Source organism: Orycteropus afer, unplaced genomic scaffold (genome assembly GCF_000298275.1).
Source record: "Orycteropus afer afer isolate SDZICR_OR568_19922 unplaced genomic scaffold, OryAfe1.0 scaffold00151, whole genome shotgun sequence".
In the NCBI taxonomy this organism is placed as follows: Eukaryota; Metazoa; Chordata; class Mammalia; order Tubulidentata; family Orycteropodidae; genus Orycteropus; species Orycteropus afer.
In genome coordinates, this window is record NW_006921738.1 from 8,301,785 (window position 1) to 8,327,688 (window position 25,904).

Sequence of the window (25,904 nt, forward strand, 5' to 3'; positions counted from 1 at the left end):
CTGAGACTATGGCCCCTAGCTGCCCTTCAGGTCTGGAATTGAACCCACACCTGTGGTTTCCAGCCAAACAAAATACAGGCATATGAGTTGAACATTTACCTCAAGTAGATATACTCCTTGGAGAGAACAATCAGTAGATACACTGTCTTGGAGAGACAAGGTATATGCGAACCGCTGTATGGAAAGTGAATTTGCTCTGTAAACCTTCACCTAAATTAAAATTAAAATTAAAAAAAATTCTCAAACCTAAGTTAGGGCTGCAGACCCAAATGGAAATCACTGTGGCAAGCTAAATTCCAAAGCAGAACTAACCGACCCATCACCTGGTGCCCTACTTGATAGCTTACAACCTGTCCAAAGCAGTCCTCAGGTTTTCTGTGGCCTCCAGTAAGAACCTTCGTTCTGAATGCCATCCAGCTCACTAGCTGGCTGTGTATTTAACCCCTTACAGTTGGACTCCCCCAACTCCAGCAGTGCCCTAGTTGCATAAGCAGCACGATCCAGAAATGAAGTGCTTGTGTCAGAGATAATGTGAAACCCTTGGGATTTAAGCCTGAGGGCCAAAGGAAACCTGCCCAAGAGCTAAACCTTTAATTTCAAGAAAACATTTTCATTTTAGCCAAGGATAGCCATGTGTCACCAAGAAGACAAATTTAAATTAATTCTTCTTTAACATAATCTCTCTCTTTCTCTCTTTTGCTCACACATACACACACACACACATACACAAAAGCATAATCAAAGCAGAATGAGTAAACCTGCTGCCCTCGAGCAGATCTCACTCATGGTGACCCCATGTGTGTTTTTAATGACTGATTTTCCAGAAGCAGATCTCCAAGCCTTTCTTTTAAAGAACCTCTGGGTAGATTCGAATTCCCAACCCTTCAGTTAGCAGTTGAGCACGTTAACCTTTTGTACCACCCAGGGACTCCAAGAGGATGTTGTAGTTGCTAAACTCACTGCTGTGGAGTCAGATCTGACTCCCAGCGACCCCTCCTTGGGTTTCTGAGGCAGTATCACTACAAAAGTAGATTGTCCAATTTCCTTCTATGGAGTGGCTGGTGGTTTGAATTGCCAGCCTTCTAGTTAGCAGTCAAATACCTTAGGCACTATGCCACCAGAGGTGCCACCAACTCAGTTCTGATTCATGGCAACCTCAGGTGAAAGAGTAGAACTGTCCCATAGGGTTTTCTAGGCTGCTAACCAGAAAGCTGGCAGTTCAAACCCACCAGCCACTCCTCAGAAGGAAGATGGGGCAACCTATTTCCATAGCGATACTGCCTCGGAAACCCAAGGAGGGGTCGCTATGAGTCAGATCCTACTCAACAGCAAAGAGTTTGGGTTTTTTTTTTTTTTTTTGGAATCTTTATGGGAGCAAACTCAACTGCCCTCAAGTCAGATCTGACTCAAAGCAACCCCTCCTTGGGTTTCCGAGGCAGTATCACTACGGAAGTAGATTGCCCAACCTTCCTTCCGAGGAGTGGCTGGTGGTTATGGGAGCAGATCACCAAATCTTTCTCCCGCAAAGCACTGGCTAGATTCAAAGCACACCCTTTTGGTTAGCAACTTCACTATTACAAGGAGGAACAAAACCAGACCAAACCATCGCCATCAAGTCAATTCCGACTTATACTGACCCCACAGGACAGAGTTAACTGCCCCATAGGGTTTTCAAGGCTGCAAATCTTTACATCTTTCTGCCAGACTGGCTGATAGGTTCAATCCATGGACCTTTTGGTTAGCAGCCGAATGCCTTAACCAGTGTACCACAAGTGCTCCCTGCAAGGGGCAACAATACTACCAAAACTGTCCCCCAGAGAGCAGAAGAGTAAAAAAAAAAAAAGGTGGCAAAAAAAAAAAAGGTTAGATATCTTGGTTCCAATCCTCTGTTGAAATATTTATGAAAAGGAAGAGACTTGTCTTGTTACCTTCAGAGAACAGAAAGATGTAAACAAAATGTTATCAGCTACATGAAAAATTAGGCAAGGGAGTTAAGCAGCATTTTACAGCTATAAGGAGGAAGGGCAGAGACAACTATGCATAAAGAAATATGCTAGAAGAGCATCTGAGAGTTAAAAAAACTTACACTAACTCATTTTGCTTGCTGTTCTGGTTTCCTAGTGCCGCTCTGACAGGAATATACCACAAATGGCATAGCCCTGTCAAACAGGAGTTTATTCTTACAATTTGGAGGCTTTAAGTCTGAGTTAAAAGTGCCAGTCTCTAGGGGCTGGGTGAAAGCCCCTCAACCTTGGACTTCAGCTCTGTCTCCTCCTCCCAGCCCACTAAAGCTGGAGGCTTTTCTTCACTTAGCTGCTGGCTGCCAAGGTTGACAAGTAATAAGGCCCAATGTTACCAAACAACACAGCAGGCCATTAATTCAAGTCCATTAGATGTCCCAAGATCAGCAGAGCATGGCAGGCTGCTGAACAACTCAGCTACATGTAGGGTTCAAGTGGGCCATAAGCTAGAGACCATTCCCCAAGGTTTCTCCTTATGTACAGGAAGCAGAGCACATCCCTAAAGCAGCTGCCCAGCTGCTCAGTAGATTCCACTATGGAGTTGATGACCAGTCTCATCATGGAGAACAGTATATCCAGCTGCCCACCCACTCAACCAGGCCCAGCCAAGTTGACACACAAACTTAACTATCACACTTGCACTGACTGAAATTTTGCTTGACAGTATCACATACTCACTTCACCCAATAATCCTTTCTTTGGTATTCAAGTAGCCACTATGAGTCAAGTATGTTACTATTTGTATAAACACCATACTTTTAAGACTTGAGTACTCAAAGGTCTGAAGTTAGTGGCCTAAGAAGAATCTGAAAATATTAAATATTGCATAAAAATGGTCTAAGTGCTTTTTGTTAAACATACAACACGTCAAATATGATGCAAAGGCCACCTCCAGTACTATGAAGGGAGAAAGCAGCAGCTGCAGAAGTAGCTTTGCCTCTTTTTTTCACTCATACATCCACTAACATCTACTGATCTCCTAGTAAGCTCCTAGCTTGGCCTCATGTAAGAAATAAAGATAGATGACCAAATACAGAACACCAAACATACCAATATATCACACCATAAGAAATACTGAGATAAAAGCTATAAGAATATCATAGTATAATTGGGAGGTCAGAATAGGACACAAACACTTCCCACTGGGTAACTTTGGAAGCTTCATGAAGCCAAAGACTGCTAAACTGGCCCATCAAGCTTGGGCAAGATTTCAGTGAGAGAGATGGAGTACATATTCCAGGGGCACAATCTGCATATATATAAAAGAAAAAAGAGTAATTACATATTTCCTGCATTTTTTTCTATGTTCATCAAAAGTCAGAAATTAGCTTCAACAAGTAAAATAATCCTCAGAGAGTGGTAACGCCTGCAAATTTAAATGTTCTGACCTGACAAATACAATGCAGGGATTTCAATAAGAGTACAGAGTTCTTACACTTAGCAAAACATCTCATGAATTGGCCAATTTCCTGCCTTAGGCTTCCTGCAATGACTCCTGAGATGGTCCCTTAGAGTCCTGGGACCTCTCTATTCCAGAACTTCCTTGCAGCTTCTACATTGCCTCTGTTTCAAATTCTTTGCATCAGCTACCAAATAAGTCCACAGCTCCAAGCTCGCATCACAAATACCCCTTCCATCCATATGAAAAATGAGGCTGCACTTTGGAATAAGGATTCCCTAACTAGTCACTATTTTTTGAAAAATTAGTGCTTACAAGTCCATTTCACCAGCTATTTTGAAGACAAATAATCATAATGCACATCACAGGAAACTAACACTCAAGGCGTTTGCGTGGTTTGCAAAAAAAGGCATTAACGTGCATTATTGCCTAAAAACATAGTAGTTAAAATGCATCTAAGAATCAGTTATCACAGCCAATGCTCAATTTATCAATCAGAAACACAAATTTTTCTTTCTTTTTTTAAAATACCTTTAACTGAACCCATCTCTTACCAGGTGATTTTCGACCATGTATATTTATCTCACAGGGTTGTTGAAAGTTAACTACAATCATGTATGCCAAAGTACAATGTCTGTCAGGCACCTAAGTGTTACCTGCAATGCTGTAGTCTGGGTCCAAGTTGCAGCTGGCTTGCAAGAGCTTCATAAGGCTCTTCTACCTCATACACATTTGCATCAGTGTCCTCCATGCTGCTGGAATGCTGACGTTCAAGCTCTGGAGTTTTCCCTACAACCATACTAAATGACAAGTTCTCATATTCAGGTTCCTCAAAATGTCGCATATTTTCATACTCTGGTTCGCTGGCACTTGTAACAGTCTTGCAAGGGGCTTCAAATGATGACTCCCTGGAGAGCATTTGGTCATCCAAAGACTCGGCTCTAGGACCACTGGCCATGCTGGTCTGGAGACGAGATTTCTTCCTCTTCTTTTGGGATTCCAGGCTGTAGTTATCTGCAGAATGTGCCTTGATGGGTTTATTTCTCTTTTTTTCTATCAACATGCCATGACAATCACTTTCAGTCCTTTTCTGCTCCCCACCACAGAGGTTACCAGTGGGCGTGTCTCCAACTTGGCTGCTCTTGGACCAAAATTTCTGAAAGTCACTCTTCATGAAACTGATGGCCAATTTCATGTTGAGCAACTTCTTAAAAGAGTTTTTCTTTTGAGATTCTTTGCAAGGCTTAGTGCTCCTTTCCACATCCACAGCAGATAGTGACTTTGCTCTTGGCTTGGTTAGGGCAGTTGAGGGCTCACTATCTGAGGATATCTTCACAGACTTTAAGGATTCTGGGTTCCCTGAAAAGGGCAAAATAGGATAAGGTAATTTCCACACTGGCTTTTCTGAAGCCTGTTTAGGCACATCAAAGGAGGATGACAGACCATGGTTTTGGGCACACAAATCCTGAAGGTGATTTCTTTCTAGGCTCTTCCCTGAATTTTTTTCATTTGAGGGATAAGAACTTTTTTCCACAAGCTCCTCTGAGGCAGCCTTTTTGAGCATTCCTGCAGAAGGCAAACTATGTCTTTGAGGCTTTTTGGGGACAATTCTTAAAGAACTTTCATCCTTTATTGTAGATTCCTTTTGCATTTGAGGGGCACACATTCTTGGGTTACCAGTAGTGGACAAATGTTCGTTACAAGTTAGTAGGAGTTGCTTAGGTAGGCTCATAGACAGAGAACTGCATCTTATAAAACTGGTCCCATCATCCATAGCAAGTGACATACTACAGCCATCTGCTGTCTTACTGCCACAACTCAAACTGAAGTCTGTATCTAAAGGAGGTATCATTTGCTCAAAGGAAGAAGTTTCAGGACACACAGTTTTCTGTGAATTGGCTAACCCTTGTCTGTCACAGTCAGAGTCCAAATTCAATTCACTTTTGTTTCCTTTGTCCACCTGTTCCTGGTTACATGAAACATTCTGATGAAGAACACCGATTTTAGTGCTCTTCAAACTGTCCTCAGTAAGACAAAAAGAACCACTGTCTGGATTCTCTGGTTCCATAGTACTTTCACTAGGAATGTCTACATTCTTTTGGCGTATCAGACGAGCACTGAGTGTCTTCCTAGGCTTGGGAGTTGGGAATTTTTTGGCATATGGTTCTAAGTGAATTTGTAAGGGACCATGGTCTTTGACTTCCAACTTCTTACTAACTCCCTCTGAAGATATAAAATTATTCCTTTTACCATTTTCTGGAGCTTCTTGTTCGGATGAATGAAAGTAACTATTGCTTTTCCCAGTACTATCCTGACAAGTTTCAACAATTTGAAATTCATCACTTGGAGGTTGCAGGAGGTGGTAATGATCATGAACTTTCTCAGAGTTGGATGGGGATGGTGACAAATCAGTAAACTCAATTCTGAATTGCTTGTTCGAATTAGAGCCACCATTCATTTCTGGGTTGTCTGTGGAGCTATGCTTCTGCGGTAAGTTAAAAGGTGATGTTCCTTGTGTTAAAACATCACTGAGGCTCTCTTCCAGGATGCTTGCCTTTAAAACTACTCCACTGTGGCTCTTTACCTTTTCACTATGAGAATTATAATTATTATTAGTTTTTATAGTTAAAGAGAACTCATCAATTTCACTCTTTTCTAAATTTTCCAGGGGCTCTAAGACAAGCTGTTTTACACACAAATTCCCTCTAATCCCAAGCTTATGGGTACATTCAGAACTGCAGGAGCATACTGGTAAAATATAATCACTGCTCTGGTTCCCTACATTTTCAGGTCCTTTCTGTTTGTGCTCTTCCAGATTCATAGTGTTTTTCCTTGATAGTGATGGCCTGGTGTCTCGAACAGATGAGTTCTTCAGAACTTTTGGTTTGGGGGCTATTGCTGGCTTGGTGGGGGCTATTGCTGGCTTGGTTTTCTTTGTTGACTGTGAAGCACTAGAAATCACAATGTCAGGTTTAGGAGCAACAGGAGGTGGAGCTGGCTTATTATTTGCCATCACAAACTTTGGCTTGGGGGCCACCGGTGGCTTCTTAATCTCTAGAAAGGAAAATAATAATAATAATTTGATGATGAAATACTCAAAGCACAAGATGGTATATGATTAAATTTTACAACATTTTCACTTTTAACAGTGGCTTAGTTAGCCACTGCTGCTATAACAGAAATACCACAGGTGGATGGCTTCAATAAACAGAAACTTATTTTTCCAGTTTTGGAGGCTAGACGTCTGAATTCAGGGTGCCAGTTCTAGGGACAGGCTTTCTCTGTCTGTCGGCTCTGGGGGAAGGCCCTAGTCTCTTCAGCTTCTATTCCTTGGCAATTTCATGTGGCATGACATTTATCTTCCCTCATCTGTGCTCCCTTCTCTGTCCTAACCAGCTCTTTTTATATCTCAAAAGGTGAATGACTTAAAACACAGCCTACACTAACATGCCATCTTAAAATAACAAACAAACAAACAAAAATTCCAAATGGGATTATAACCAAAGGTATAAAACCAAACCCAAACCCAGGAATCACAACATGTATTTTGGGGGGGACACAATTCAATCCATAACAAAGAATGTGGTGAACTTGCAGTTTACAGGGTAGGCTATGTCATGCTGTTCTGTTAGCTGCCATTGAGTCAGCCCCAACGTATGATGACCTCATGGAACATGACAATGGACCAAACACTGCTCAGTCTTGAACCATCCCTGATTGGTTATGGATTGCACCATTGTGATCCATAGGGTTTTCACTGGCTGATTATCCAGTAGATGGCCAGGCCTTTTTTCCTAGTCTGTCTTAGTCTGAACTCTGCTGAAACCTGTTCAGCATCATAGCAACATGCAAGCATCCACTGGCAGACAGGTGGCTGTGCTGAGGTGCACTGGCCAGGAATCAAATTTGATTCTCTCTCACGGAAGGTGAGAATTCTACCACTGACACACCACTTCCCCTAGGTTACCTTGAATACACTCAATGTCATTCTTGACAATTCCTTAAATTGTCCTTAAATTTCAGTATACATAGCTTTGAGTATTTGTATGTTACAAAGTAAGTGCAATGCAGCTGTTTTTCCTCCAACTTTGCAACAAATCACCATATCTTCAGTTGACACTAAATGAAATAATTGGAAGAGCACTTCAGTTTATCTGCTAAGTAGTGAGAGTTGAATTTGCCTAAACTAACTGTAGGATGTGACTCATTAAGCTTCTCTTATGAATAAGAGTAGTATTATTCTTCTACCCCATGAGATATAATAAGTAGTCCAAAAGCTGTCGGATGTTGATTCTGACTCACAGTGACCCTATAACCCAGCCACCCACTGCCAGTGAGTCGATTCCAACTCATAGCAAGCCAATAGGACAAAGCAGAAATACCCTATGGAGTTTCCACAGCTGTAATGTTTATGGAATCATTCTGCCACATCATTCTTCCTTGAAGCAGTTGGTGGGTTTCAACCACTGGGTTATCAGCCAACTGCTTTAACAACTGTGTGAACCTTTAGAGTTGATTGCCTTTTATCAATCATCTATCAACCTGTGGTATTAAGGTTGTATGTTAACTTGGCCGGGCCTGGTTGAGTGGCTGAGCAGCTGGATATAGATAGTTATTCCCATGGTGAGATTGGTAATTAACTCCATGGTGGAATCTACTGGAGCAGCTGAGTAACTGCTTTAGGGATGTGGCCTGCTTCCAGTATATAAGAAGCAACTCTGAAGAAGGTCTCCAGCTTTTTGCCATTCCTGAACCCTGCTTGTTGCCAAGTCGTTGTTCAGCAGACTGCTATGCCATGCCGATCTTGGGACTTCATCTGGACTTGAATTAGTGGCCTGCCATGTCATTTGGTAACATTGGGACTGTGCCTTTTTATTTGTTGACCATGGGTTTGTCAGCCTCAGCAGCCAGCTGCTGTCTAAATGAAGGAAAGCCTCCAGCTTCAGTGGGCCAGAAGCAGGAGGCAAAGCTGAAACCCACGGAGGAGGGACTTTCACCCAGCCCCCAGAACCTGGCACTTCAAACTCAGACTTAAAGCCTCCAAACTGTAAGAGAATAAATTCCTGTTCGTTAAAGCCATCCCATTTTGGTATTTCTGTTAGAGCGGCATGAGGTAACCAAAACACAACCTCAATAAATCGAACCACAAAACAATCTTAAAAATGGAATACAGAAATCAGAAATCTTATAAACTTTAAGACCAAAAATTAATTCTGCTATATTATTTGAGGCTTATAATGAAGTTGGTTATCAATCAACAACTTTCATCTTAATCCTTCATGGTGCTTTTTTCTTTTCTTTTTTTTAAATCATATGTCCAGACCCTACCCTAGATCTAATCAATCAGAATTTCTGAGGATGGATCCTCAACATCTGCACTTTTATGAAATTCCACCAGTAATTCTGCTGTATACTATTAAACAGTAACAATTTTCCTAGTTTATTTAGAAGATGACCACAATTTCTAGTGTAGAATTTTTCCTCATCATTATATATAAAGTACTGTATTTAATGAACACCTGTTTATATTGTGCCAGAAGGCTAGCGGTTCAGACCCACCAGCCACTCCTCGGAAGGAAGGTTGGGCAATCTACTTCCATAGAGCTACTGCCTCAGAAACCCAAGGAGGGGTCGCTATGAGTCGGGTCTGACTCGACAGCACATAATAACGACAACTGGCCCGTAGGATTCTGAGACTATAACTCTTGAGATACCTCCTTCAAGAGAAGCTATCCCTTATATTTTCTAGCCACTTTGCTGTGGTTAAGGAGCTCTGCTGGTGTAGTGGATAAGGTATTTGGCTGCTAACCACAAGGTCAGCAGTTCAAACCCATTAGCTGCCCTGCAAAAGGAAGATGGGGCTATCTACTTCCGTAAAGATTTACGGCCTTGAAAACCCAATGCGAGTCACTTTGAGTCAAAATTGACTGGATGGCAGTGGGTTTTTTTTGCTTTTTGTCTTTGTTGTGGTTAGCTGCCATATGCCTCACCCCAACCCCAACTCATGGTGACCCTATGCACAATGGAATGAAATGTTGCCCAGTGCCATGCCATCTCCATGACCAGTTGGGGACTAGACCCTTCTGATCCATAGATTGCTTCCTAGTTTGTCTTAGACTGGAAGCTCCACTGAATCTGTTCAGCATCATAGCAACATGCAAGCCTTCACTGGCAGACAGTTGGGTACTGGCTGTGCGTGAGGTGCGCTGGCTGAAACCTTGCAACAGCTTTACCCAAGATGACTGTAAAATAAAAAGGTTCTTCCATCTACACTGTCATTTATCACCCACTCTTACTTTCCAAGGAGACTTGAGGTGGAAAAATGTTTTATTTATACGTCTTATAATTATGTTTGCTCTTCCAACAGGATCTAGGCTGAATAAAAATTAATTTACTGAAAAAGATAAAAAATAACAAACTTTCCAAAATATCTGCTGAAAAGGACTGCTGAACACTGTTTAATTACTTGAATACAAAGAAGTGTTAATATTTCACCTGATAGGGATTTTCTTTTCAACAAAGGAAATTAGTCACAAGCTCAGGAAGATATTACACGGAACTGAGCTAAAAAAAATAAGAGTAGGGTGCTCTACTTCCCTTTATCTGTCAAGGAAGAATTTCCTGACCCCCTAGTACTATGCATACAACCAAGACTATATGTCAGCAGAAGTCTTTTTGCTCAATTTCTGGATAGAATATTATCATAAATAAAGACAATGAAAACTGTGTGAGCCAGAATTCGACCAGACTGCCTTGTTTTTCTGGATCTTGCAAGTTTTCCATTTTCTTTTGAAAGGCTGAAATCTTAACACTTATCTATCTATCACTCCTTTTAATGGAAAATATTTGAGCTTGCTTTCCCTGATAGATTTCCATCTTACACAGGTTCTGGATTTTGCAAGTTTTATTGTTTTTTCAAAATAATTTAATACATACATACAATTTCACTTAGCTGCTCAATAAGAATATAAGCACATTATTAAAGGTTTGGGTTTTTTTTTCCTTTTTAAGGTAGGGGAAAAAATTATAAATCCTTCAAAGCCTAGTAATATAGTTTGGTATTATGGTCTATCAAATTAAGCTGTAATTTATTAGGTCAAGTCTTAAGAGAGAGAATGATTGCCCTAGGCTTCTGCCCTCTCCCCCAGCTTACTAAAGATAATGAAAACTGACACATTGTCATGTTGATTTTACTTCTATAACCATCTTCAAAACATTCTACCTTTGAAATTTTTGCAGGAATTTAAATAAACAAAAAACAAAACCACCTCTCATCAGATTAATCTTTTTACTTTCTGAATGTTATGGTTTTGTCAGAGCTTCAGGGTTATTTAATTGAACAATTTTTGATTCTTAATTAAATACGTAATTTTTAAATTTCTAGTACCAACTTTACCTTTTTCTTTAAATGTGTTTTATACTTAAAGCTGCTTCCAAAAGACAAATCCCTATTCTCTTTAAGTGTGTTAGCAATTCACTTGACTACGTATCAGTACTGAACTGGTGTAGATTTCAAATAAGTATATTGTGTTGTTGTTAGGTGCTATCAAGTCAGTTCTGACTCACAGAGACCCACATACAATAGAATAAAACACTGCTGCACCATCCTTACGATCATTGCTATAGTTGAACCCATCATCGCAGCCACTGTTGATGAGGGTCTTCCCCTTTTCTACTGACCCTCTATTTTACCAAGCATAATATCCTTCTCTAGGGACCGGTCCCTTCTGATAACATAACCAAAGTACGAGAGACAACTTCTGACCATTCTTGCTTCTAAGGAGCATTCCAGCTCCTAAAGCCCCCATTACTTACTCACTGAGTTAACTTGGGTTTACCATTAGAAGTTAACTATATATTGGACAAAACCAATAACATAAGTGCAGGGCAGGGGGGGCTAACCAAATTATGTGCCTTTATGGCAGATTTCACTGCTTCATTTCCCTTACTTGTAAACGGGAGAGTTAGATCACCTCTAAAGCCCATATGATTTCTGAGCTATACCCCTTGAAGCTATCCTTTATATTCTCTAGCCACATTGTTGTTGTGAGCAACTCACGCACAATGGAACGAAATGCTTCCTAGTCCTGTGCCATATCCATGAGCAGTTAGGGACTGGACTCTTGTGATGCATAGGTTTCTTCCCAGTTTGTCGTAATCTGGAAGCTCTACTGAATCTGTTCAACATTATAGCAACAAGCCCCCACTGATGGACAGGTATGGCTGTGCGTAAGGTGCATCGGCTGGGAATCAAACAGGATCTCCCACATGGAAGGAGAGAATTCTACCACTGAACCACCAATGACTCATTCTAGCTAGCCACCTTATGTTATTATCTTCAGCACGTCTCTGCATTTTCCTCCAGCATATGTCTCCACCACTAGAAGATAAGACAAGCTCCAGGAGTGCAGACATTTTGTTGGTTTCATTCATTGATGTATCCATGTCCTGAAAACAGGGCCTGGGAATAGCCAGAGCTGCCACATGTAACAGGAAATTTCTTTAAAAAAAAATCAGTACCCATTTCAGTGTAGAACAATATTATGAAAAGTTATCAGGAATCACCTTCAAAAGGATTATTTGAATAAACCCTTAAGTCTTAATGAGAGCAAGGGTTCAACCAAGTTATGGTCCTGCAATATCAGAAATCCTCTTTCTTTTAGTTTCAAAGAAGCATAATTCAAAAAATAACAAGCCATTATATTACAGTCTGCTCCAATGTCAAAGTCTTGAAATAAATGCATGATGTTTGGAAATGAATCCAGCACCTCTGGATCTTAATACTGTATCAACAGTCAGACCCAAAGTTTCTTAGAGTAAAGCAGAAAATCTTTTATTTACACAGCTGTTTGGCTCCAGGGAAAAATAAGGTAAGAAACCGAAGTACTAGTACCATTTTATTATTACAAACATAATCGTCATCTATTATACACAGGTGGCTGTGGTTCACGTGCAAACCCTCTCAGCTATTGGACCATCTCCAAATTAATAAAAAAAAGTGACCTACCTGTACATGCTGAAAAAGAAATAAAATGTACACCTATCACTGTCTCTCCTTTTTCATATACTGCTTAGAATAACTCTAAAATCTCTATTAAAGACCTAAGCTTTCATAGATGCAGAAGAGGAAAAAAAAAAAAAACACACAGCTAACTCTTCTTCAGGATACTTTAAACTCAGACAACCCCAGTTCTCTTCCACATACCCCATAGAGACATGAGGAAGAACACTAAAAACGCTAATAAATCTTAACAGATGGGTGAACCAAAAAAAAGCTGTTAAGGCTTCCAAGCGAGCCATGCTAAAAACCAACTAACTCAGCTAAACACAGGAAGTATCCCTCTTTAAAACACCACAAAAATGTCTGTGGTGTTCTTTAATTCTAAAGTTGATAAAATATAAAAAATAGTTTGCATTATTCTAGAATAATTCAAATGATAAAATCATAAACTTCCAAAGTAGGCCCTAGAAATCAGCTTTACATATTTAAAAGTCAAATTAAGTGCTTCTATACCTGTTCATTATAAAATGTTAAGACTGGAATTGAAAACTGATACATAAAAGGAATGAATATTTTAAATTCACTTGACTCTCAAAAAAGGGAGAACTGACTGCAAGGCTTTTAAAATTTCCAACCACTTTAAATCCAAATTCCTTACACTGATTCAGCCAGAAAGAAAATTTGAACAAAGGTGAGGCACAGAAATTTAGGATGAAAATAATTCACCTTAACTCAGTAGAAAGCCACCCTTTGTTACCAAAAAGAGTGTTTATAAATAACTTCAATGGTGTATGACATACACACATACAGGATCAAAAAGGAAAGATCCACAACATCTACAGAAAACATTTCACCCCTTGCTTCCCTATTGGCTAACTTCTTGCCTTGTTAATTGTAATCTGATCGCACCTAGCAATGTAACACTCAAAGTATAACTGTTGTTGTTGTTGTTATGTGCCGTCGAGTCAAACCCGACTCATAGCGACCCCTCCTTGGGTTTCCAAGGCAGTATCACTACGGAAGTAGGATTGCCCAACCTTCCTTCCGAGGAGTGGCTGGTGGGTTTGAACCGCCAGCCGTTAGCCACTGTGCTACCAGAGCTCCCCAAAGTATACCTAGGCTTTAGAAATAATACAAATCAGAACAATTAGAGTGCTATTTGACAGTTTCAAGTTGCAGGAAATTTAAACAAATGCCAGGAAAAGCAAAGAAAATTTAATCTGATACTTAAGTGCTGCTTCTAGAAGTAACTTTGAGAAGCTTTAAACTATTTTCTAATTAAAGTTTAGGAGCTTTGGTAGCATAGTGCGTAAGGCACTTAACTGCTAACCAGAAGGCTGGTAGTTCAAACCCACCAGGCACTCCTCGGAAGTGAAGGTTGGGCAATCTACTTCCCCAGTAGAGATACTGCCTTGGAAACCCAAGGAGGGCTCACTATGAGTCGGGTCCGACTCGAGGGCACATAACAACAACAACAATGAAAGTTTATTCCCTTCAACACGAACAAAAACATTTTAAAAACTTAACACATTAAGTTCTGGTTTGAAAATTAACCTATATTTTTATATAATGAATTGAACATCATTTTCGAAATCATTTTCGAAATCATTTTCGAAAATTAGAAGTGTTCCTTAAAAATGTCCAGAATTGCTCAAAATCCACACAAAGGTATTTGGACAAGGGGAAAGGGCTGTGAGAGCCAGACAGAAAATAGGGCTTTGTTTACACAAACCAAGTATAAGTTAAAGAAATCCATATGAAATTGAGTGAAGATGAGTAAACAACAGCTATCTGCAATCCTATTACTGTTTCTCACCTAACAGGGGTAAAACCACCAGAACATGAATAACAATGTCTAAATGACTATGGAATAAGGGGATAAAGGTTTCCAGTCGACACTGTATTTGAAGCGACTTGCATAGAGTCACTGAGTTCAACACGCTGCGAGCATGTACTCTTTCGTAGAATAACTGATTTCTTAAAATGGGAATCTAAACTATTTTCACACGCAAAGGCAAAGTCGCTCAAATTTTAGGAGAGAGGAGCAAATGCCTTCTACATTTCGTGTTTCACCTGGCGGAACAACAACAACAAAAAGGAGCCCCCAGGAGATACACGAATTTCCAGAAGCAGCGCCTCTTGGCAGGAAAGGACGAGCAAATCCGGCAGCAAACTCCATCCGTTCAGCATTAGCCTAAGTCCTCTGGAAAGGCAGAAGACAGATAGAGACACACAACTCAATCACCCAGAGGAGAAAGTTAACTCTACAGCCGAAGACAAGCAATGTTCCTTAGAAACTTTCCAGCGGCAGTACGAGCGCCGTCACTTACCGGCGGCAGAAGTCATGATTCCCTCTTGCAGCTCGCTTCCCGGCTCGCCCCCTTCAATCCATGTTCACCTTTTGGTCCGTTGTTTGAAGTGTTAGAGAAGAAGAGAAAAGCCTTTGCAGCGCTCACTTTCCGTCCCGCCGGCCCCGCACAAAGGATGCGGCCGGCTCCAGGAACCCAGCAGCGCTCCCGGGCGCGAGCCGCCAGCAGCAGGCGTGCATGCACGAGCGCCGTCCCACTGAGCTCCGGGCGGACGGCGCGGCACGGACACGAGCTGCGCGTACCGCGACTTCGCCGGCGCGTGCCCCTCTCGGACTCTGAAAAAAAATCAGTGCTCCAAGCGCCCCCTGCTAGTCGCGGCGGTAAAAGGCACACAAAAGCCCAAACCACCTCCAATCAGAGAGCTTGAACTTCACTCTTCTCCCGCCCCTTTTGCTCACACACTCACCCTCTGAGCTAATAAGCTCGTAGGAAAAGGGGGCGTGAGCTGCGAGGCATGCTAGGAACTGTAGTTTTCTGGACTCACGGCACGGGCAGGCGCCTATGCGTTGGTGCTGTATGTTCTCCCGCCTTCATTTCCCATCGTGCTGAGACGGGTGGCATGGCGGAGAAGGATGACACCGGACTTTGACGAAGAGGTGGTTTTTGAGGTAAGGGAAAAATGGCGGTGGGTGTGGATTGCCTTTGTTTGAGAAGAAGGACTACAGGGAAAGCGAGAAGGCAAAGCGTGGGGCTAAACCAGGGAAGAGAGGGCGGATGACGCGCTCCCACCGGCCTTGACCACCGACCCCCGGGGGTTTCGAGGCCTAGCATTGGGCGCCGCCTGACAGGTGTAACCCGCAGCGCCCTGGCCTTGGCTGGCCTCTGCCCCAGGCCCGCCCAGAATCCCCGAGCCACTCGGGAATTGCGGACTTGCCAGCGCCCGTGGGCAGGAGCCCCATCCACCCGTTTCCCAGGGAATGGGTGCGCCGCGGGGGGACTGCCTAGCTGGGGCGGGACCGAATCGTGCATTTTGGATGTCCGCTGGTACTACTTAGTCTCCTTTTTCTTCCCCGATTTTTTGGGTCAGTAGCCAGAAGTGCCTCGGGTTACGGTTCACCACTGAGGCGTGGCCCGCGGAATGACGGCAGCAGGTGCCAGTTTTCTAAATAGGATTGAAATCTTTGTGTAGGAATCTACTGTGGTGGTTTGGGCCAGAACATCGCAGCATCTAGATTCAAGTCTTTTGTCCTTTGCTGTTAAGCTAGGTGTAGCCAGTTCTTCCAACTCGAGGCTCTGAATGTGAGTGCTTTTGTGTGGGATTATTTTAAGGCGTCTCTGCCATCTTGAAGAAAAAAACAGCAGACCTCTATGTATGCTCTGCATATATGTGCTTTACATTCATTCATCCAACTGGATTTTAAGAAATTGAAAGCAAAATGACCCATGCCATACAATGAGAAGTCTGAGCATTAACAGAAAATTACAGTACAGAATGATAAATGTTGAAAGATATGCAAACTGTCATTTGAGGAGCAATTTGGGAACTACTCCATTCTTGCGGCATCCAAGAAGCTACACTCAGCAAACAGTACCGGAGGTGAATCTTGAACTATATGAGATTAGAAAGATGAAAGGGGGAGAATGCATTACTGAAGAAAAGCTAAGTACATATTCCAAGGTTGAGAGGCGTGAAAGTACCTAGTGTGGTTTTCCGCGAAGGGTTGGGTGGAACCCAGGAGGTTAAGCACTCCATCGGAACCGAAACCTAAGGTAGGCATTTCGAACCCACCTGCAGCTCCGCAGAAGAAAGATGTGACAGTCTGCTTCCATAAAGATTACAGACTTGGAAACCCTGTGGGGAAGTTCTGCTCTGTCGTATAGGGTCGCTACGAGTCAGTTAGAATCAGCTCTATAGCAGTGGGTTTGGTTTTGAGGTAGGGGAGGTTCTTTATAGTAAGTGGTTTGATGTAGGTGAAATATAGAGGTAGTGGAAGATGTGGCCATTTTACTGAAATGAAGAGACTGGATGCCGGAAGCTCACTAGGGAAGACTAGGATCAGAGTTGTGGAAATGAGAGAAGAAATAATGGAATAATCGCTTGGACAGACATTTCTAAGGTAAAATTGAGGAAACAGTTACAGATTGAACATGGGATTTAAGGAGACACAGAACTCTGGGAGACTAGAAATCCCTTAGTTAGGGAAACTGAGTAGCTGTCTTTTTACCTTATTATTTTCTTTATTTTTTGAATGTAATAGTAATACATGCCCAAAGAGCATTTTATTTGAGAAAATAAGCCAAAAATGTAAGCTCACCCATTAGTATACCAACCAAAGATGGCCACTTACAGACTTTTCTATGCAGATTTTAAGTGTATCTTTTTAAAACAAAAATATCAAAGCACATAAAATTTGGTATCCTCTGTTTTTCACTTTATCATGTCTTTTCCCCATTTTCACACTTATTACTATAATAATATAATATACTGTTATGTCTGTGTCATGATATAACCATTTTCCCATTATTAGTTAAATAGATTATTTCAGAATTTTCACCATTGTAATCAACACTAACTCCATCTTTAACTGTAACTCTGATTTTTCCTTAAAATAATTTCTAGAAATGGAGCCAGATGATCAAAGAATATAAACATTTTTTTAAGGCTTATGACACTGCCAAATTATTCAGAAAGCTTATACCAACTCACATTTCATCAGGAATAGAGTGTTAGTTTTACCAATCCTCACCAACAGTCTTAAAGTTTCCTTTAATCTTTGCTAATTTAATAGGCAAACATTGTAGTTCATTGTTCTGTTTTACATTTTGTGCATTTAAATGTTTAGTGGTGATTTTTATTTATTTACGTGAACATCCTCTATGTATTTCTGACCATTTTCCTATTGGATACTAGCTTTTTAAAAATTGAGTTGCGTGAATTCTTTTTATAAACTTCACTACATTTTTTATACATGTAAAAAAAATTTTCCCAATTTACTGTCCTAATTTATTTGCTTTTTTATCATATATACTATTTATTGCAGTATCATATACAGTAAGGTGCACAAATCATAAGTGTGCAGATTGATGGATTTTCACACATTGAACACACCCTTGTAACCTGCACCCAAATCAAGAAACAGATCAACAGCACAATATAAGCTTCCTCCTGCTCCCTTCCAGTCACTGTTCCCTGCTCTTGCCCTCCCCAAAAGATAACCACTATTTAGATTTTTAATAGCCTAGATTCATTTTGTCTGGTTTTATAGTTTATATACTGTGTGATTCCATTTTTATGCTCTTTTGTTTCTGGCTTTTTTTTTTTTTTCTCTCAATATTATATTTTTGAGATTCATCCATACTCTATCACATGAACATTTTTATTTCTGTATTGAATTCCATGTGAATATATGACAATTTTTTAATCCGTTTTACTATTGATGGTCATTAGGTAGTTTCTAGTGCTACTGTAAACACTTTAGCATATGTGTTTTGTTGCACACATTTCTATTGGAAATGGATCTGCTGGGTAATAGGAAATGCACATTTTAACCTTGGATTGATTCTGGTAGACATTGCCAAGCATTAGTCCATGGTGATGTACTCCTAGCAGCAGTGCCTCAGAGGTACTGTTGCTCCATAGCCTCACTAATACCTGCTATAATACCAGTCTTTTTCAATTTATCTTTCTGGTGGGTGTGTACTGATATTTCTTCAGTGGTTTTAACTTGAATTTCCCTGATGAAGAAGTTGAGAGTACTTTTATATGTTTATTGGTCAATTATATATCCACTTTGGTGAAACCTGTTCACATTTCTTGACTATTTTTTGTATTGGGTTCCCTCTTTTTCTTACTAATCTTTTAGAGTTCTTCACATGTACTAGATGCAAGTCATTTGTTGTATATGTCATTCTTGTGCGCCATTGAGTGGATTCTGATTCACAGTGACCACATATACTCCAAAACGAAGCACTGCCTGGTCCTGCACCATGCTCACAATAGTTGCTATGTTTGAGCCCATTGTTGCAGCCACTGTGTCCGTCCATCTCATTGAAGGTTGTCTTCTTTTTCTCTGACCCTCTACTTTACCAAACATGATTTCCTTGTCCAGAGACTGGTCCCTTCTTGATAACATGTCCAAAGTGAGACTAACTCTTGCCATCAGTGCTCTCTTCTAAGAAAGATTCTGGCTGTACTTCTTCCAAGACAGATTTGTTCATACTTCTGGCAGTCCATAGTATATTCAATATTCTTTGCCAACGCCATAATTCAAATGCATCCATTCTTCTTCCGTCTTACTTATTCATTATCCGGCTTTCACATGATAGGAGGCAATTGAAAATACCAGGTGCACCTTAGTCCTCAAAGTGGCATCTGTGCTTTTTTAAACACTTTAGAAAGGTCTTTTATGGCAGATTTGCCCAATGCAGTATGTCATTTAATTACTTGACTCCTGCTTCCATGAGTTTGATTGTATATCCACGTAAAATAAAATCCTTGACAACTTCAATATTTTCAGTATCTCCTCTGACTCATAATGACCCTATCTGACTTGCTCCATAGGTTTCCTAAGCTGTAATCTTTTTGAGAAGGAACTCTAGTGGTGCAGTGGTTAAATGCTCAGCTGCTAGCCAAAAGGTCAGCAGTTGGGACATTCTTCTGTAACGATTATAGTCTTAGAAACCCTATGTGGCGATTCTACTCTATCCTATAAGGTCACTATGTGTCAGAATTGACTTGGCAGTGGGTTTGGAATCTTTACAGGAGCAGATTGCCAAGTCTTTTCTACCACACTGCAGCTAGTAGGTTTGAACTTCCAACCAGTTAGCCATTGTACCACCAGGGCTCCTTATGTATATAGAATATGTTATCTCTCTGTTGCTTTTGCATTCTCTTAATGGTCTTTCAGGAGCTCTGGTAGCATAGTGCCTAAGGCACTTGACTGCTAACCAGAAGGCTGGCGGTTCAAACCCACCAGCCACTTCTCGGAAGGAAGGTTGGGCAATCCTACTTCCGTAGTGATACTGCCTCGGAAACCCAAAGAGGGGTCGCTATGAGTTGGGGCCGACTTAACGGCATATAACAACAACATGGTCTTTCAATAAGCAGAAGCTCTTTATTATATAATAATCCAATTAAACCATTTCTTTTATGGTTAGTGCTTTATAAGAATTATTGCCTATGGTACTGTTGGCTTTGTCCTTTTATGTGTGCATATGTTTCCGGACTTTGTTCTGTTGGCCAGTTTGCCCATTCTTATACTGGTATTAAACCAAACTAACTGCCATCGAGTCAGACCCAACTCATAGTGACCTCTCCTTGGGTTTCCAAGGCAATAGCATTGTGGAGGTAGATTGCCCAACCTTCCTTCCAGGGGGTGGCTGGTGGGTTTGAACCGCCAGCCTTCTGGTTAGCAGTCAAATGCCTTAGGCACTATGCCACCAATTGGCCTTTAATGATCTAGGGCTTTGCTGGAGTTAGGAAGATTGATCTTGAGTTCTACTTCTTTTATGGTTATTGCTCAGTTTGTTTCCTTTTTTTTTTTTTTTTAAATGACTTTACTAACAGCCCGTGGTAGTTAATCTGTCTTATATCTCACACCTTGAATTTCAGCATACTCACTTTAGGATAGGAATCTTCTCCGCCCCCTTTCCTATTTGGGGGGATGATTTTGGTAATCCTTTTATTCTGAAAGACAGTGTAATATCATATAGTGTATTATGTGGAAATTATTGAACAATATCATAATGTCACATGGAAGCAAAATCTTGCTGAAGATAATTCAAAAACAGTTGCTGCAGTATATTGACAAGAAACTTCCAGAAATGCAAACTGGGTTGAAAAGAGGACGTGGAACGAGGGATATTATTGCTGATGTCAGATGGATATTGGCTAAAAGCAAAGAATACTAGAAAGATGTTTACCTGAGTTTAGTTAACTATGCAAAAGCATTCGACTATGTGGATCATAACAAATTATGGATAACATCGAGAAGAATGGGAATTCCAGAACACTTCATTGTACTCATGAGGAACCAGGAGCCTGTTGTTCGAACAGAACAGGGGCATATTGCATGGTTTAAAATCAGGGAGGGAGTGTGTCAGGGTTGTATCCTTCACCATACTTACTCAATGTGTATACTGAGCAAATAATCTGAGAAGCTGCACTGTATGAAGAAGAATGTGCATCAGGATTGAAGGAAGACTCATTAACAACCTGCGATATGCAGATGATACAGCTTTGCTTGCTGAAAGTGAAGATGACTTGAAGCACTAACTGATGACGATTAAAGACTACAGTCTGTAGTATGGATTACACCTCAACATAAAAGGAAAATCCTCACAACTGGACCAACAAGCAGCATCATGGTAAATGGAGAAAAGCTTGAAATAGTCAAAGATATCATATGACTTGGTTCCGCAGTCAGCACCCGTAGAAGCAGCAGTCAAGAAATAAGACGTTGTATTGCACAGAGCAAATCTGCTGCAAAAGACCTCTTTAAAAGTGCTGAAGAGCAAAGATGGCCCTTTGAAAACTAAGGTGCTTCTAACCCAAGCCATAGGAACTCTGGTGGCTTAGTGCCTAAGGCACTTGACTGATAACCAGAAGGCTGGCAGTTCACACCCACCAGCTACTCCTCAAAAGGAAGATTGGGCAATCTACTTCTGTAGAGATACTGCCTCAGAAACCCAAAGAGAGATCGCTATGAGTCAGATTGACTCAATGGCAGTGAGTTTGGTTGGTTTTTTGTTTTGTTTTGTTTTGTTTTGTTTTTTGGTAACCCAACCCATGGTATTTTCACTAGGCTCATATGCATGTAAAACCTAGACAATGAATAAGGAAGACTGAAGAAGAGTTGATGTTTTTGAGTTGTGGTGTTGTGAAGAATACTGAAAGTACTATGGACTGCCAGAAGAACTAATAAATCTGTCCTTGAAGAAGTGCAGCCAGAATGCTCCTTGGAAATGAGAATGGCCAGACTTCGTCTCACCTACTTTGATCCTGTCAGAAGGGACCAGTCCCTGGAGAAGGATATAATGCTTGGTAAAGTGGAGGGTCAACGAAAAAGGGGAAGGCCTTCAAGGAGATGGATTGACACAATTGCTGCAACAATGGGTTCAGGTATAGCAAGAATTGTGAGGCTGGCACAGGAGCAGGCAGTGTTTCGTTGTGTATAGGGTCACTATGAGTCGGAGCAGACTTGAAGGCCTCTAACAAAAGCAGCAACATGTGGTTAAAGATGTGGGTTATGGAACTGGGCAATTTAAGAAATCCTAGCTCATCCACTTAATAGTTAAGTGACTTTGAGCAGGTTACTTGTCTATACTCCAATTTTCTCAATCTTAAACTAGAAATAACAGAACCCATTTCATAGAGTAGTTGTAGTAAATTAATATAGGTAAAGTACTTACAAATGCCTATCACACTGTAAGCATACAGTAAATTTAACTATTGTTAAAGTGTTCCAGAAAATGCGTTTTATCTAGAAGTTCAAAATCATTGGTGTAAAAGTATTCTTAGTAGTTTCTTAATTTTGGCCCTTATTACTCTAATTATGTTGTATTATTTATTCATTCTTTTTGCGTGTGTGTGTGCAAAAACGGCAGGGAGGCCACATGTTCTGACCTCCTCTAATCCCACAAGAGAAGACAGGATTACCAGCAGTAACCCCAGGCCTATTACTGCAAGGCCAGACATGCTGCCTCCCTCCCTCCAACTGTTCCTCCCAAAGCACCTACCACCTTTCTCCTGGGTTCGATAATTCGCTGCAGTGGCCACACAGAACTCACAGATTACGGGGTTTATTAGGGAAGCACCAGGCTACAATTCAAGTTCAGGAAGAACGCTCAGGCTCTCTCCCAGCCCACCATGTCTCAGCCAAGTCTCTCACAGTCTCTCCCCCAGCAGTGCATGTCCCTCGGTGTCTTACTCAGCAACGCGTGTCTCTTGCATCTCTTTCTCAGCAGCATGTGTCTCAGGAGTGCATGTCCCTTTCAGCAGCATGTCTTCCTCAACCAGCAGTCAGAGAGAGTTCTGCCTCTAGGAGGCCTCCTTTTGAGCCTGACAGAGTGGCCAAACTAGCCAATCATAGCATCAGAACTCTAAGCACCTGAGAGAGAGTGGGAACCTCCCAGAACATTGTTTTGTGCCACTCCCAACAGAAATGCTCCAGGTGGACCACTTTAGCAATCAGGATCTCCTCAATTGCTAATAGCAATTCCCACCTTGGGGTTTACAAAGACTTATGGGTAGAAAAGCCACACTAAGTAATTTACTACACCACATTTTGCCATTGGTCAATTCCAACTCATGGTGACCCTGTGTTACAGAGTAGAACTGCACCATAGCTATGAATGCTTTCTTTTTTCTTTGTAGACTTCAGAATATTGACTTACTAGGTAAACTTGCCAGACTACCAGTTACTAGATTCATTTTATCAACTTAATTTAGGTGTGTTTGTTTGTTTTTAATTTCTACTTTCTTTGTGTGTGTTATTTTGCTATTGTTTTTCTTTTTCTTTTAGCTTCTTGAGTTAAAGACTTAAATACTGAAAATAATTTTAGAAGGCTATAAATTTCTCTATGAGTACTGCTTTCGCTATATCTGTCTTATGCGGTTTGAAATGTTGTTTGCCAGATCCATCTCTCAATCAGTCAGGAAGGATGTTGGTGTTACGGGAGACAACCACTATGTCTTCCAGTGTTTTGGCTGAACCTCATATGTGAGGCCTTCTGGACAAGCATCTGTGAATTCATATTTTTAAAGCATTCAATATGTGCATGGGGGTTGTAGCTCTCTGTAAATTTGCAGTAACTGAACCAAAAAAGAAGGTATATGCAGATGTCTATAGAAATTATGATTCCATGAAGGATTTTGAAGAGTTGAGAAAAGCTCTTATCTTGCAGAGTGCAAAGTGATTTTGGAATGTATGTAATTTCTTTGGATTGAGTTCCACGAAAGTTGTCACTAATCAGTTTCTGAATTACGAAACGTGACTGTGTGAGCTAAGGAATAGTTTCAATTGGTAAATAAACAATTAAATACAAAAAAGAAAGAAAAAGAAACGTCATTTGTCTCATGTTTTGTGATTTTCATTTAGATTTCTTCTTTAATTAATGACTGACTTAATAACCAGGTGTATGGATGAGGTATTCATGGTATTGTTGGTGATGATTTTTTTAAAATTTGTGCCCCTAGACCCACAGTTTTATCCTCACCTTTATTTGCTTGTTCTCTGGATTCCATTTGGGTTCAGCCAATGGGAAGGATCGGCAGGAGATCAGAGGGTGGAGGAGAAAGCACCAAAGAGATCTGAGTATTTCTCTCTCTAGTGTTTTCTACATAAAGCCACATTGCTTGTTTAGGGACTCTCCTCCCTTAGCTTCACCTTTCACAGGGCTTCAGAAAGCTGCTATTACACTGTTGTCTTCCCTTGACATTTAGGCCTGTGGAGGGGAATATACTTCTTGCTATTGTCCATCCCTTGGTGTTTCACTCGCCCATATGGGTTGCCTCAACCCTACTTAAAAACAAAGCAAACAGACATAAAAACCACCAAACCTTTGCTGTCAAGTCATTTCCAACTCATGTTGACCCATGTATTACAGACTAGAACTGTTCATAGGGCTTTCTTAGCTGTAATCTTTTTGGAAACAGATTGCCAGGTTTTTCTTTCATAGTTCTATGGATGGGTTCACACCACCACCCTTTAGGTCAGTAGTTGAGCACAAGCCATTTGTACCACTCAGGGACCTCAACCCTGCTTACGCTTTTCTATATAGTTATTTCATGAAACTCTTTTCAGTCACCTTATTTGAGTGTGCCATCTGTTTCTTGGAAAGTCTGGTAGTGACTGTCATTCATGGCTGCTGGTTTTACCCTCAGAAAACTTACTTTTTGTCTTTTATTACTCCATAGCCTCATATGAAAAGGTCTTCTAAGGGACTGCACACCTTTTACAGTCTGATTACTACTGGTACAGGTTTAGAACTAAGAGTTACTTTGGGGGTTGAATAATTAACTGACTTTTGCATGCTTTTTTGTTTGTTTGGAAATTTTAGGCAGTTGGATATACAAGTAACCACAGCCAAAGAACACGTAAACATAAGTCTACAGGTTATTTACTGTCTCTGCTGGATCTTTCTGTCATTCAGCTGAATGCCAGTCACCTTGATCTTATGAAATAAGATGCTTGGGTACAGAGGCAACACAGTTTATCAGATTTTTACAGTAAGCTGGTTGCCATTGTAGGCTCTTGGGAAAGGCTTGAGGCCGCAGTCTCCTGCTTTTTGGCTTTTCCAACAATGACATATTCTCCCAATTAGCATATTTCCAGCCACTTTGGATCTCAGGAAGGCAGGGAGAGCCTTCCTTTGCAGAGCTGAAAACTGGATGGGTGTATGGTCTATTTTCCAAGGTATTATAGTTTTACCAATTGTTTAGCTATTTAGATATAATGGGAAAAAAAAAAATCACAGCCATCGAGTTGATTCCAACTCATAGTGACCCCCACTGCATTTCCAAAGTGGTAAATATTTATGGAAGTAGATATAGGTAGTCATAATTGACATTAGCTTTTTAACCTGCAGTAAGTTACCTTGCCCTACTTCTAGACCAAATACTGTGTCAGCCATAGATCCTAATGCAGAAAATAGAAATTCTTCTATCTACTATAAGCAGAAAGGGATTTAATACAAGGAATTAGTGGTTAGAATATTGTTGGAAAGTCTGGTGAATCAAGCTCTACCAAGGTTTCCATACTTCCGAAGCCAAGAAGACATTGATCATAGCTACAATTCAAGAATCAGGAAGCCATCACAACATCTGCTTCCTGCTAAGCTATAAAGCTAGTTTCTTGGTACTGGAACTTGGAATCTATCCATTGCCTCTACTATAACCACCTCTACATTATGAGGAAGCTAGAGAGTGCATATTGGAATGCTGTTGCAGAAACATCTTGTCTGTACTGCTTTGTTTCATTGGGAGAGGGGATGGAAAGGATAGGACCAAAACCATCAGGAAGTGAATCTCTTCTTTCCTTTCACCTTCTAAATCTCTCACAAGTACACCTAATTGGAGGGACCTAATTTATCTAGAGCAGCTCTGGTAGCATAGTGTGTAAGGCACTTGACTGCTCACCAGAAGGCTGGCGGTTCAAACCCACCAGCCACTCCTC

At 40.9% G+C, this 25,904-nt stretch overlaps 2 protein-coding genes across 2 annotated transcripts in view; one reads left to right on the plus strand and one right to left on the minus strand.

The window, feature by feature from the left end:
* The window catches only part of FGD6 (FYVE, RhoGEF and PH domain containing 6), a 173,609-nt gene extending 158,842 nt beyond the window's left edge, over positions 1-14,767 (minus strand). The window contains exons 1-2 of the mRNA XM_042781690.1: positions 14,752-14,767; positions 4,077-6,474 (exon numbers count right to left, since the gene is read on the minus strand). Coding sequence (XP_042637624.1) covers positions 4,077-6,474; positions 14,752-14,767 — 2,414 coding nt within the window. The remainder of the gene's footprint in view (positions 1-4,076; positions 6,475-14,751) is intronic.
* Positions 14,768-15,362: 595 nt separating this feature from the next.
* The window catches only part of VEZT (vezatin, adherens junctions transmembrane protein), an 82,120-nt gene continuing 71,578 nt past the window's right edge, over positions 15,363-25,904 (plus strand). The window contains exon 1 of the mRNA XM_042781688.1: positions 15,363-15,398. Within this exon, the coding sequence (XP_042637622.1) occupies positions 15,363-15,398 (36 nt within the window). The remainder of the gene's footprint in view (positions 15,399-25,904) is intronic.